General features: G+C 41.2%; 1 protein-coding gene across 3 annotated transcripts in view; it reads right to left on the bottom strand.

Moving 5' to 3' along the window:
• MYO7B (myosin VIIB) overlaps positions 1–14,672 on the bottom strand; it is an 84,722-nt gene that overhangs the window by 19,654 nt on the left and 50,396 nt on the right. For all 3 annotated transcript variants that reach the window (XM_072143177.1, XM_072143175.1, XM_072143176.1), the window contains 12 exons: positions 14,382–14,510; positions 14,081–14,278; positions 13,475–13,648; positions 12,320–12,403; positions 9,709–9,833; positions 8,248–8,374; positions 5,865–5,984; positions 4,314–4,487; positions 3,885–4,112; positions 2,766–2,933; positions 1,531–1,648; positions 1,319–1,445 (listed from right to left, as the gene is read on the bottom strand). In XM_072143177.1, coding sequence (XP_071999278.1) covers positions 1,319–1,445; positions 1,531–1,648; positions 2,766–2,933; positions 3,885–4,112; positions 4,314–4,487; positions 5,865–5,984; positions 8,248–8,374; positions 9,709–9,833; positions 12,320–12,403; positions 13,475–13,648; positions 14,081–14,278; positions 14,382–14,510 — 1,772 coding nt within the window. The remainder of the gene's footprint in view (positions 1–1,318; positions 1,446–1,530; positions 1,649–2,765; positions 2,934–3,884; positions 4,113–4,313; positions 4,488–5,864; positions 5,985–8,247; positions 8,375–9,708; positions 9,834–12,319; positions 12,404–13,474; positions 13,649–14,080; positions 14,279–14,381; positions 14,511–14,672) is intronic.

Genomic DNA, 14,672 nt, shown 5'->3' on the forward strand with positions numbered 1-14,672 from the left:
TATATGCTTTCAAAGTTACACTTCCACAATGACTATACACAAAAACAATAATAACAATTACAATAGACTCAAGCTACGCACTCATAGGTCGCATTCCCGGTGCCGGTGCTGCTAGCAATGTTGCGGAGGAACAGCCCTTAGTTGCTGTTAGTTTTGGCATGGCGCGCACAATACATTGCCCCCATGGCGCCAGGTACCATCGCTTTAAGATGTCACTTGCAGGCTGCCCCAGAAGCAATTAGTACAGTGTTCACCCCACCTGGTGCTGAAACACTGGTAGCCGCAGGGCGGTCACTTACATTGCGGTTGCGCCCATGCCCCACGTACCGACATTCTTGGATGCCAGATTCCGGTGCCCTTTGCACCCAGTCGATTGACATGAGCAATCTGGTGCAGGTGACTGCCTGGTGCTGTGGTGGTGAGGTGGGTTGGTCAGGCAGAGGGTGCCACTTCCCTTGGCATGGTGGGTATATAGGTGGTCTGAATGGCTTTGTGAGCACAGGGGCCTCGGGCTAAGTGTGTCCCTGGTGAGCAGGGATGCCACTTGGACAGCTGAAATTCCATGTAGACCTTGTGGGACCTAGGCAATTGTTGGGAATCAAGCAGCCGGCTGTATATCAAGCAGGGCATAGATAACCAAGCAGGACACTCCATTTTACCACTGGTGTGGTCATGACTGCTGGTGTAGCAGTTTTCTCCTTTTATCAGCACTAGCACTTCCTTACACAATGATCGACATGGCCCATGGAGAATATAAAACGGATGAACTACTAGGCATGGCAACACTCTTGCAATAAGATGAGAAGTTAACTAAAACTAAACACATTTAATGAAAAGAAATTTAAATCCTATGAATGGCTTTGTTAACCACAACAGTGCCATCCCTTGCTTATAATATGAATGTCTACTAAAGGATCGTTTACCAAAATATCTGTACAAAGTACAGTTAACACCATCAGGTCCGCCGGAGTTCACCATCTTCCTCCCAGTGTATGTAAGTGCATGTCTTGCGACACAATTTTAGTTAAATCCCGCCAATCAGTTGGATCGTCTGACGGCTGGGCCCCTGATTTGTGTCGCATGAAAGTCGTTGCGATTGTGGCAAAATCCAATCATGTGCTACACAATCACCTGCTAAATACCTGTCCCAGCGGCGCGACCCCCGAAAATGTTGGAAAACCCGATGGAAATGCCATCAGTGGACCCTTAGTAAATAAGCCCCATAGAGTTTATTGGCTAAACTGAAAATAAGACTTACTTTTTAAGTTACATATTTGTTCCACTGTTCCAACTATTGTATAAGGATTGCTTTATATACCTTTTTGTAAGGATACCAGTTAACTCTGGATAAGTAAGATCCAACAACCTTTTCTCAGTCTCGTCCAGGAAACTAACTCCTTTCCAGTTAATTGCAACAATGAAGTGGTTTCTGCTGATGCTGGGTCCTGCAGAATATGTGAGGAAAAAAATTTATGATCATGAATTGTATATTTATAATGAGATTCTGCAATAAACCTGTATTTATCGTACCTGCAAATCTGGAGGCTTCGAAGAACTTTGAAAACAATAAAGGCCACTGTTGTCGTGAGTAATCTACTACCGTTTCCTTAACTTGTAGTGCTGGAGCCTTCTCTATTATGTACTGCACCTAAGATAAATGAGCCCACATTACATGACTATTATAATATTCTAATAATAACAATAATAATACACTATGTGGCAAGGAATATATAGACTCCAGACCCAGGCCCAGTTCCAGGTTTCAGTAGGCCCCTGGGCGACAGAGCCTCAGTGGGCCCCTTTGCAGTGAACTCATATGGTGGCATTAAAAATTCAGAAACTAAAACAGTCAACTGTTCCCTGAAATATCCCCTAGTCCCCCTAGTTTATTATCCCAAACAGCTCCCTCATGGTTATTTTATATACAGACCCCACATGGTTTTATTTTTATAAAGCCCCCTTCAGCCCCTAGGGATTCATTAGATACAGCCCCCCTTACTCCCATGGATGCTTTATGTACAGCCTAATGTGGGCCCCCTCAGCAGCTCTTGGCCTCGGCACTTGCCCAGGTATGTCCAGTGCTGGCCCTGACCAGACCATCACTTCTATATGTGCTTACTGGACACTCAAAAAATTGATGAGCATCATGTTAGACCCACTGAAGCCTTGGTCATTCATAAGGACATTATCTATTTGATCTCTCTGGTTTTCCACCTTTAACACTTCATACAAAAACATGGTCTCTGCTTTGGAAGTAGTTCCAGTATAGATGACAGTCGCCTAAACCCGAGACACTGGTGCCACAAGCCATCCAACATAAGATGAGGTCAGGGTACACAACGTCAGGTCATAGGTAGGGGCAGGCAGCACAGATTTACAGTCAGAAGCCAACTAGGGCCAATATGGAGTTGAGAAGCCAAAGGTGCAGAAATATTGGATTAGGCAAGCTAGAACATTTATTGATGAGACAACATCCAGTAGATGGATTCTTATACAACCGGAAGGCACGGGATAGTTGCCAGGAAACCAAAGACACTGGACCTTTAAGGTGGCCCATACAGGAAAACTGCACAGTAATAGAAAAACTCTGCAGAGGTAATACGAGACTCAGAGAGAGAACTAGACCTCATGAGAAAACAGTATGTAATGGTCTAGACACAGAACCTTTATTTGGCGATGTTTTGTCTGATCTAACAAGAAAAAAACATTCAAAATAGTTAAAAATGTAAGACCTAAATATCGAGCAATTGTTGTTTTTTTTTTACCTTGGCTTGTTTTTCCTTCAGTAGATTTGCCCAGTAGGCAATAGGCTTAGAGGCTAACTGTTTTGCAGGAATGCAGTCTTTTAGGACATTTTGTATGTGTTCATCTTTGAAAACCTCCCCATATTTTATATAGTAGTGTTGTGACATAAGTTCCACTAAATCATTCTCCTGCAAGAGAAATAATTATTCAAATAACACACCATAGCACAACTGTTCAAACATTCCATGGATTTCACAGATACACATTGGGGCACATTTACTTACCTGTCCTGCGGAGTTCACGAAAGTGCATTGTCCGGCCATCATGCATTGGGCTGCGATTCACTAAGATCGTGCACCCGATATCCTGCATGTGTCGCTTCCCCGCTCAGGTCCGACGGAGTTCACCTTCTTCTTCGTGGTGTACGTAAGTGCATTGTCTTGCAACACAATTTGAAAGTTAAATCCAGCGCTCAGTCCGAATTAGTTGGATCATCCGACGGCCACGCCCCCCGATTTCTGTTGCATGAAAGCCAGAGCAGCCGCGCCACAATCTGATCGCGTGCGACACAATCCCCTGTTAAATGACTGTCACAGCGGCGCAAATCCCGAAAATGTCGGAAAAAACAGTGAAAGTGTGACCGCAAACCCTTAGTAAATAAGCCCCATTGAATAAATTCAAATTAGAACATTTAAAACGCTTACACATTTACATTTACAGTAAAACTTCTTTTTTAACTTTTTCAATGAACATGATCATTGGAACACATAAAAACTAGAGGAAAATAATGTCACTATAGACGAGTTGTTCGTTTATGTCCACTGAGAAGAGAGAAGCTTGTCAGGTTGAAAAAAGCTAAAGCAGTATAAATCTGCTGGAGTGGGGTCTTTTGTAATATAGTTGTAGTGAATTCAGTGTAAAGGAAACCCATTGACTAAATCTTTTTTTAAAAATCCCTGTCTGATGGCCAGTAGTCTGCCCTTAGTAAAGGAAAAAAAACCTTTAATTCTGGGTTTGTATTGCAAGATGCTGACTTAGGACTTGTAATAGATTAATGCCAGTTGTATTCATCAACAATTGTATTAATCATTCATTTAGTGCAATGAATCAACATGTAAAAAGTTTCTGTCGCAATTTACCTTCTCACAGCGATACTCTCCAAAGCTTAGCCCACGTATAACCTGGTTATAGATTAGGTCAGTGCTCACAGGGTCCTCTGAAGAGTTGTGCCATGGCGTGAAGACTTCCTTACGGAAGTAGAGACGCCAGGGAGCATGTTTTTCTTGGTCTCCTCTTTCCCTGGCTATCTGCTCACATTGAGAAATGCCATCCATCAGATGCTCGGATCCACTGCCCAGTGACCACACCTAAAAGGTTTATACATTTAAAGATCTTTATGTTAGAAAAATGCAGCATTGTAATATATTGGAAAGATACATGTATATTAAGTTCATGTATAGATTGATACATGGGAATTACACAATTAAGTAGAGTATTAGCTCACTCTGGACTTATATTGTAATCTCTATAATGAACACACTACTTGAACAAAAAAAAGCTTCATGCACCTGATCATATATTGCAATATAAACCGAAAAACCAAATGTGTCCTTCATCTTTAGTTTCTGGGCAATACTTCTGCAAATCTCCTTAGCAGAAGTTGCAGAATCTGCTTGGATGACTACAGTCTCACCGGTCATGATCTTGACAGGCACATCTAGAGCTGCCAAACCTCTCAATGCCTGTGGAAGAGAGAATGAAATTTAAATCACAATATACAAATTCTGAATAAGATCACATGCCCTAACTACAGCAAGACACCCATAGGAGACCCTACCTATCAAACAATTTACATGTCACAATCACTATTCAACATGACACCTGATAAGTTTTTGACACCTATGATATGCTGCTGATGGAGAGGTTCTACCGTAGTGGATTATATGTAATATGATAGTAGATTGCACAGCGTTGCGTTGAAGTATTAGCTTTGAAGGTTGAGGGTGTTGTGAGTGGGGAGTTGCAAAGCTTAAAACTTTATTCAAAATCTGATCAATAGTGCAAATGATTAAAATTAACTTTGTATTATATTTTATGAAATAAATTTGTTCCTGTGTCTTTTCTCCTTTTTCTCCCGCGTTTCTTCCTTATTTAAGCAATTTGTGTAAATCAGCTTTCTCTCTTGTATCCACTGACATCTGAGAGACAAAGGAACCTGATAAAATGTCTAATCACTTATCTCTTTCCCTGGATAGACTTATCTCCTCAGAGAGATTAATCATCAAGGGAAATATTCTCTAGGTATGGAAAGAGTTTATTATTAGCCTCCTTATCTCTCACTTGTGGACTGAGGAGAAATAGCAGAAAAAAAGGCACAGAGAACCTTCTTTATTTAATGAAGTATATTACAGAGTTTACTATTATCACCTGCTCAATCCTTTTGTGAATAAAAAGAACTTCCTTCAACGGATAAGTTACTCGTTTTTATTGTTACAACTTAAAATATAAAACATTATACTTTGTATTAAAATAATAGCAGGGGTAAGACAAACTGTTTCACCATATTATACAGGTACATTGGACAAATTGATCCCTATCAATTTATGGAATATTAGCACTTTGACCCTAAATAAAGTGTAACCTGTACAGGGCGTTATCTAACATTTAATAGAATAAACAGTTATTCCTACTGAATACTAATGTAAATTGCTCTATTACGGGGCATTTATCATTCCTTTTATGCCAATTTTATTCCCCTTACACCAAGTGGGAATGACAGGGCACCTAGCAAGGAACATTTACTTTAGCCTGTGGCAGCATCAGGTTATGCCACAGGATATAGCAAAATTTATACGCAAGGCTGGACTTGGTGTAGAACACATCAGGGCGCACATGCTAAGAGTAGGGCAGCCTTCTTAATATATCTGTCACACCATGTGACTGGGGAGTCAGGATATCAAGATGCACCCAGTATTAATAAATATCCTCTATTATATGACACACTAACAGTCTTGGATGAATTTATCATATCTATTGTTACAGAAACTGAAGAAACTGAAAGTTTAGGAAATGACAGATTTTACATTAAACCATAAAACAGAATAGAAAATACACTTTACCTGTAGTTCTAACCAGCTGGGGGGCTGTGACCGTGCACCATTAGCGATTATTCGAACCAGTTGTCTCATACACACAGAACTGTGCGCTATCTGCTGTCCACGGATAAAATTCTGTAGGTACTGCAATAGGGATCAGTATGAATACAGATTAAACTTTATGAAAACACATTTAGATCTTTTCTGGGTTTTGAACTTTTAGATAATTCTAAACTTTTTTTGGATTGATCTCTCTCTCTTAAAATGCATTGTTAACACTGCAGTAAGTTTCAACAATAAATCAAGCAGAAAAGTTATAACTTAGTAGACAATGCTCAGCATTGAACAACCTCACACGCCAAGGGGCATGGCATATTATTTATGTGAACTTTCTCAATACTCTGTATTGTTACATGAACTGAGTCTCTTGCATGCATTTAATTCCAGCAGGATGTTACCAGATAAAAGAAGACTTTTCAAACGCTGTGTGTTATAATGGTGCATGTAAAATGGGAAGACAGGACAAGTTAAGTTCATCACCTCTCTCTGTATTTACTGCACTGCACAAATGCAACTGTTAACAAAACCCATAGTATCACTGTAATCCAACGTCGTTTTCATATACACATGTTACTCGGGCAGCCAGTCACTGGCCTTGGTGCTGAGACACCCCTCACACTGATCAGCTGTTGGGTGCTGCATTGACAAAGAGCATGGAGCTGGAAGCAGTTAGCCACATGCCCCTGTAGTGGTCAGAAGTTGTAACTACATTCACTTTAATAGGGGAACTGCGGCTGCTAAGGCCGCACCCATCCACAACAGAGACATGGTGCAAATTGCTTCTAGATTGGTGCACTCTGTATATACCTCGCCTAACAGCAGATCACTGCAGGGGCTGATTGTCCATCCCACTCCGATCAACCGTTGATGGTCGATATTGATCATAATAATTCTTGGCCTACTTTGTTTGCTCCAAAAGCTAACACACATTCTGTGCACCACACCAATTATTTGATACAATATCTGACCTCCTACGTAACAATATCTGTGAATAAATACTACAAAATGAGATTCAGAAATCTGTATTAGAGTAAGCCTATCAATATGTGGTGTAAGCCTTGGAAAAAGGAGAAGACTGCATCTGAAATTCTGGCGTTGGAGCACATCTCCTGTTTACTATGAAGCCAAAGCCTCTTAGTAAATCCAGCGGGTAGTGCACCACAGGGGGGGGGAAATTAAGACTGGCGTTCAATACAACAGTCTGAATACTGTATATATCCCCCCTAGTAAGTGGCAATTATGGTGAAACATTGGACATCTTACTGTGCCTAGACTCTAACTGAGATAATGCGCGGACCCAACGCCCTGACTTCATAAGTCCAGGTCCAGGGTGTGCCTCAAACACCCCACCGGTAACACCTGCAATCGGGACTCGGACCAATTGCAGGCGTTAAGAGTTGAAAGAGTTTAAAGTCGCCGGTGACATCAAAATTCATCTGGAGCATGCATATCACTATTTACATGCTGCCGACTCTGCATGCCACCATCATGGGTAGGATCAGCACTCCAGAATTACATCATTGAGAGGGCTGATCCTTCCCAAAATAGTGGCGTGCTTGTGCTGCTGCAATTTAAATGTCACCAAGAGCATTTAAACAGTTACCACCTGAAACCCGACCCTGAACCCAGCCGGACCCGAACTTCAGTGGGTCTGTTCATCCCTAATAGTAAACAATAAAATCTTTAAAAATCTTACCCACCAAAAATAACAAAAATTATCGCACAACATGGTTACCAATACAAACGTATGTCAAAGCCAAGGTTTCAGAAACCATGAATTAAATAATGGTATAAATGAGACACTGGCACACAGTTTTTGGGGCACTTTTTAAAGCCACATTGCTAATGTGTTCTTATTGGCTACTCTGCTTTTCCACTGTCTATTTCAACAAAAGTTGGATGGCTGGTTTTATGTGGTGCACATTTGCAACATTTTGTGTGACTTTTCAAAATGCTTTAAATCATGAATGAAATTTCCAGCAGCATGTCACACAAATTCCTCCTACAAAACACACCAAAATGATTTTAAAAATGTTGCCAATGGAGCAGAGACCCAAGAAAGGCGCTGAGCAAGAATAAATCAGACAAATCAGAAAAAACACAAATAAAGACACATTTGCCCTACTTTCTTTAGATATAATAGTAATAATAATTAGAAAAAAAGTCACTTTCTCTTCCCTTTTTACCCCTCTTGTCCACTAATGTATTCCGAAGAATCAATATTTTGGCATAAATTTTGGATTTATAGATTATATTGACTGAATGTATTATTTCATTCTCCAATATTATAAAATATTTTATCTTTATTGCAGAATCTCTTTTTTTTAAAATAAAAATAGTTATTTACCTTAATAAATTTTTCTGTTGGTGGAAAGCATCCAAGACAGAGAGACAGTAGTATCCAACCACGAGCATAGCTATTCCTGTTTTTATTCCCAGTCAGTTGTTTGCAGATTTGACAGTAAATCTCATCCCTTTAAAACACATAAAGGAGGTTTTTAAACTCTGCTGATTTCCCTTCATACAAAAGTGCACATATTTTTTTTATCATCAGCATAGGGCTTGCTGACATTTTTATGAAAGGGGAAGTATTAAAGGGGTTTTTCCACTAACTGAAGTTAGAGCCTATCCATAGGATAGGGCCTAACTTGCTGATCAGTGGGGGTCTCAGTGCTGAAACCCCCACACATCGCGCGAGAACCCCTCGCCGCTCCTCCCACTAATGGAGCAGATGGCCGCGCATGACCGTTCTGCTCCATTAATCTCTATGGAGCTGATGGAAATTGCTGAGTGCGGCGCTCACCGATCTCCGTCAGCTCCATAGAGATTAATGGAGCAGAACAGTCACGCACGGCTATCTGCTCGATTAGTCTGAGGAGCAGCGAGTGGTCCGTCACTGAGACCCCCACTAATCAACAAGTTAGGCCCTATTCCGTGGATAGGGCCTAACTTCAGTTCGTGGGAAAACCTCTTTAAGGAACTGTCCATAACTCTTTTTCAAAAACCTATTTAACTGCGACTACTGACAAATTATGTCTTTGTTATGGTAGATCTGAATTAATGATAAATAAGTCAAACATGTTACTTATACAATGAATCTTAAATCCGCTAAAACAAATTTAGTAATATTTCCATATTTCTAAATTATTACTATATGCTATATTAAGTAATATTTTTAACTCATTATGGACCAGTTTTCTTGGGGCCTTTGCGGCTGAGCATTTTCCAGAAAAACTTCAGCAAAAACTTCAAATTAAAAAAGTTTTTTTTGTACAAAAAAAAGAAGATATGTATGTGGAATAAAAAGTAATGCATTGTATGTAATCCTATTCAAAATGTCTTATTCCATAATCTGTAACATCTGGCCACAACATTTGTAACTGGGTTTTTCAATGTTTCAAAAATTATAATGGGAGGCCAAAACCTCTTTATTTTACTTTTTAAAATGATATTCCCATGTAACCATATGGCTTTTTTTGGTACAAGTGGCACCATTTTGGGCTACAATGTGCTGTAAGTCAAAGCTGGCCATGCATGGATGTGCCAGGTCACAGGATGCTCCATCAGTGGGCGCAACAAATCTGGAATCTGGCGCCCTCTGCACAGGCAAACTGCACACTGTGTCAATGACTACAAATTCATTGGTTAGAGGTGAACTGTATTTGGGTCTTTTTTCTCATTTGAATGGATTATTATTCTTTTGTTATAAAGGTGAATTAGAATCATTCAGTGGAATGAATTGATACCATTTGGTAGGTTAAGACCTCAATTTCCTGTGGCTGTACAAATTTTGGTTTACATTTCTCACCTTATTTCAGGCCTTAGTATTCCATTCCCAGCAATAAAATGGACTTTTTCTAACAATGACATGGGTTTATCAATGAGTGGGCTCTCCTCTGGCATGTCTGCTGCACTGTTTAATTGACTTGACACCTATAAAAAAGATATAACACATATTCTACTAAATATATTATTCTTATTATATATTATTATATTTTATCATTGTTTATGCCTATAAGGGGGCATGGAATGACAGCAAGCAGGATCTACAATAATCAGAGGAATTGATGCAGAAAATACAGTATTTTGTGAAAATTGTATACATTTATCTGAAGAAAGTGGACAACCCCTTCAAGTTATTTTGGAAAGCAGCTTTCCTATGCCTAGGGCCATCTTAATTCTAGCTTGGATATCATCATATAATCCACAAAATATTTTATTAATAGATTGGATTATACACCTTGTTATAACCTGTATGACATATGAATTACAATAAAATTTGTCACACGGTAAAAATGTTACAAGATCCTGAAAGTCATACATTGGCTTTTTTTTTGCAAATGTACAAAACATGTCTTTTTTTTACATGTTTCATAGATTTACAGTACCACCAAAAACTTTTTTCTATATGAATGCTGAAAGCATAGGCAACACGGTTTTTGGAGACATACCCATATACCTGAGTAATAGCCAACCTAAGTATAAGCAGAGGTACCTAATTTTAACACAAAAAAACTGGGAAAACCTATTGACTCGAGTATGAGCCGAATATATAGCCTGCCAGTTCACGCTCCCAGTATATAGCCAGCAAACCCTTTGCCCCAGTTTATGTCCAGCCGCTCCCCAGTAAATAGCCAGCAGCCCCTACCCCCAGTATACAGTCTGCAGCCCTGCCCCCCAGTATATAGCCTGCAGCCCCTACCCCTCAGTCAATAGCCTGCAGCCCCTACCCACAGTATATAGCCTGCAGCTCCTGCCCCTCAGTATATAGCTTGCAGCCCCTTCCCCCCAGTATGTAGCCTGCAGCCCCTGCCCCCCAATATATAGCCTGGAGCCCCTGTTCCCAGTATATAGCCAGCAGCCCCTACCCTCAGTGTATAGCCTGTAGCTTTTGCCCGCCCCCCCTCAGTATATAGGCTGCATCCCCTGCCCCCAGTATATAGCCTTTAGCCCCTTCCAGTGGAATGACCAGCCTATAAGTAAAAAACAAAGTGAGTACTCACCTTCCGACGCCTCCACCCCCAGCAGGTCTTCTTATTTCCATTGATGCTCTGGAGACGATGCCGTACATCAATGAAAAGAAGAGGACCCGTCAGGGGGCGTCGGAAGATGAATACACATTTTGTTTGTTTTTATAGACTCGAGTATAAGCCAAGTTAGGTTTTTTCAGCTTTTTCAGCACATTTTTTGTGCTGAAAAGATCGGCTTATACTCAAGTATTTATGGTAAATATAAATATTAAAGGAAATCAACCACTCAAAAGCACGGGGTGTGGGGACAAGATGTCCGCTGCTCTGGGCTGCTAATTAACTGGAAGGTACCTGGGAGTACCCGGGAGGAAAGTCTCTATGGGAAGAGTCCGGAGGGTGGAGTCTGTGGACCAGTGGACCCTCTGGACCACTGCGCGAGATGGTATGAGGACTGCTGTGGCAGCCAAGGTACAGGATATGCAAGAAACAGTCCAAGCCTGGGATGACAGCAGGAACACGGAGAAACACTGGTAACACTGGCACGGACTGGAGACACCGCTGGACTGGAGCCCTGGAAGGCAAAGGCAGGAAGCATATGGGAACGCTGAAGATAGGACACACGGAGGCGTCTGGAAACGCTGGAAGACAGAACACACCAGGAGCGTATGGGAACGCTGGAGACAGGGGACACGGAAGCGTCTGGAAACACTGAATGAACACGGAGGCGTCTGGAAACGCTGGAAGACAGGAGCGTCTGGGAATCACTTCAACAAGAACCGCTGTGGGGAGCAAGGTGTGGAAACCTTGGAAGTTCCGCTAGAATGCTGAAGATCTGGCCAGGAAGGAAGGGAGGTGCCGGATTATAAAGGCTCAGCCGGATTAGCCAGCGCCAATCAGGGGGACGCTGGCCCTTTAAATCCTGAGAAGTCGGCACGCGCACACGCCCTATCAGTGGGCGCGCGGCCTGTAGGGAATGAGGCGTGTGGCCTACACGCCAGGACCTGGAGCAGGATCCAGGAGAGGTAAGTCCGGGCAGGGGGGCAGGGACAGGCATACAGCAGAGCACGGGTGTACCTGCGATCTGCGACATTGATCGCGGAAGCACCCGTGACATAGGTGATCCTGGCGTGTCAAGACTAGCGATCAACATCAAGAGGAGTGGAGGTGAGGAGTGGAGGTGAGTATTTGTTGAGTGGTTGATTTCCTTTAAGTTTTATTAGTCACCATATTGGATTGGCAGAAAAAATGTAAGGCCCCTTCCTCACTTGCGAGTGTGATGCGCTGACATTCCGAGTTCAATTCCAGTTTGCAGCGATTGGGCCGGGCGATCCAGGCGTCTCTCACTGCGAGTGTGATGCGAGTTTAGCGCATCACACTCGCAAGTGTGGAAGGGGACTAACACAAAAACTTCACTTATACCACCATTAGTTAATATTGTTTGTGTGTTACCTGCCCAGCTAATTTTGATGATCTTTTAAGTTTCATAGAGGAAATTTCTTTGGAATATTTTGCTCTATGGTTGATTCTTGGTGACTGAAAAAGAAATGCATGTTTCATCATAGCATCATAGCTATCAGAACAATGGCGGTGCTTTATTTGTCTATGTGTGGCTTTCTTTATGCGCAGTGGTGGTGCAATTTGTGAACATAGCCAGAGCACCCTTGATCGATTAACATAATTTTTATAACTGTATTTTGCTGCAATCGCGGTGTATAGAGTTATAATAAAAGAAACAATGTGTAGTGGTGTTATTGCTAATGTAGCTGCAATACTGTGTTAGGCTATATTCACACTGCCGTTGCCCGCCCGTACCGTACCGTAGCGGGCAACGGCAGTGCACGGGGAGAGGAGGAGGGGGTGAGCGCAGCTCACCCCTGCCCCTCTCCATAGGAAGGCGCCGTACTACGGGTAAAGATAGGACAGCGCCGTACTACGGGTAAAGATAGGACAGGTCCTATCTTTTTCCCGGGTACGGAGCGGTACGGTGCCCCACGTGTGCTGCACCGTACCGCTCCCGTAAGGCGCCATGCGCCCATTGCCCTCTATGGGGGGCGTATATACGTCCCCCATACGTCACTGTGAATATAGCCTTAAGCCTGTTCAGTAGGAATTTTTTTTTTTTCAATGAAGATTTAGTAGGATGCTTACTATATGCACTATCGAATTGTGCAAAATGTATTTAATGTATTTAAGTACATATCTATTAAAAGGGCTTAAAATAGGGCTGTTTTCTTCTGAAAACAGCACCACATCTGACCATGGATAATAATTTATATAGCGCACACAGATTACACAGAGCTGCACAGAGTTTGCCAAATCTGTCCCTGTACTCAATGGGGCTCACAATCTAATCAGCCTACCAGTATGTTTTGGAGTGTGTGAGGAAACCAGAGGAAACCCACGCAAAAATGGAGAGAACATAGAAACTCTTTGCAGATGTTGATGTGTTTGTGGTATTGCAACTAAGTTCCATTAATTTAATTACAGCAGAAATACCATGTACTACCATGGTCAGTTGTGGGACTGTTTTTGGAAGAAAATAGCCATGATTTTTTTACCTCCGAACCACCCCTTTAAAAAAATTAAAAAATAATTGATACTCACTTCTGGCATGCTATCTTTTGTCCCAGCCTGTATAATGTTGTTCTTTCTAGTTAATGTATCATAAATTTGTGTAATAACAGAGCTATTCTGGCTGGTAGATCTGGGCTTATACAATGCTGGTTCAGGAAGATCACCCATAAATCTCAGTATAATTTTCCACACTGCTAAAGATGCCTAAAATGAAAATACAATTTGAAATATACAAAACATCACAAACATGCACAAGTTACAACAAATCAACATAAAATATAAATCAACCTTTGACCACTTTATAAGCATACAACCTGGCCACAATCAATGGACAAAACATCAAAACTGCATATTTTATAATATTATTATGAATTACCTACAGTTTGACCTGTAAGCTGGAAATACATAGTATATTTTCTTAAAGGGGTTTTCCCACAAACTAAAGTTAGGCTCTATCCACAGGGGTCCTAAGGACCCCTCGTTTTCACAATCTGTGGGGGTCTCAGCACTATCCTGTGTATAGGGCCTAACTTTAGTTTGTCGGAAAATGTTTAGAATGTTGAGAATTGCATTATTATACAGATATTTTTTAATATAAATACAAAGCATTACATAATATAAGCATAAGAACCGTACTAGAACATCACCATGATCTTCGTGATATAATAGTGGCTGGTGTAAAGTCTTCCGAATGTGGGTATCTGTCGCTGACCCTTGAAAGTAGGTAGCAGCAAACTTTGGAAAAGTGAAATCTGCAAGATGGTCGATCACTTTCTCTGATTCAAGAGGCAATGTATCCAGGTCTATTTCATCTAGAGAAGGGGAATCTACATCCTTATGGAAAATAAGTTTAGATTAAGTTAGCTTAAGCGCGTATTAAAATTAATTCAATTAATTAATGTAAAATTCACATTTTATTTATTTTATTGCCATTTACCATAAGGGGTAAAAATCCAAACACTTGCTCCACCATTGCCAGGTTTTCCTTCTCTTGTTGTAGTAGAAGCTCTTTTTGTTGCATCTTCTTTTTCTTCTCCAAAGCTAATTCTTGCTGATTTAGTAACTCCTACAGGGGAGAATGAAACGTTCACAAGAAGCAGCCACTTTATTATTTTTCATTAACATTTCATTTGATTTTTTTTGCAGACTGTCCTGAAATTTGATGCATAGATTCAGGGCCGGATTATAGGGGCCCCCACCATCTTGCCCCCCCTAGGGGCCCCCACCA

This window comes from Engystomops pustulosus, chromosome 3, assembly GCF_040894005.1.
Source record: "Engystomops pustulosus chromosome 3, aEngPut4.maternal, whole genome shotgun sequence".
NCBI lineage: Eukaryota > Metazoa > Chordata > Amphibia > Anura > Leptodactylidae > Engystomops > Engystomops pustulosus.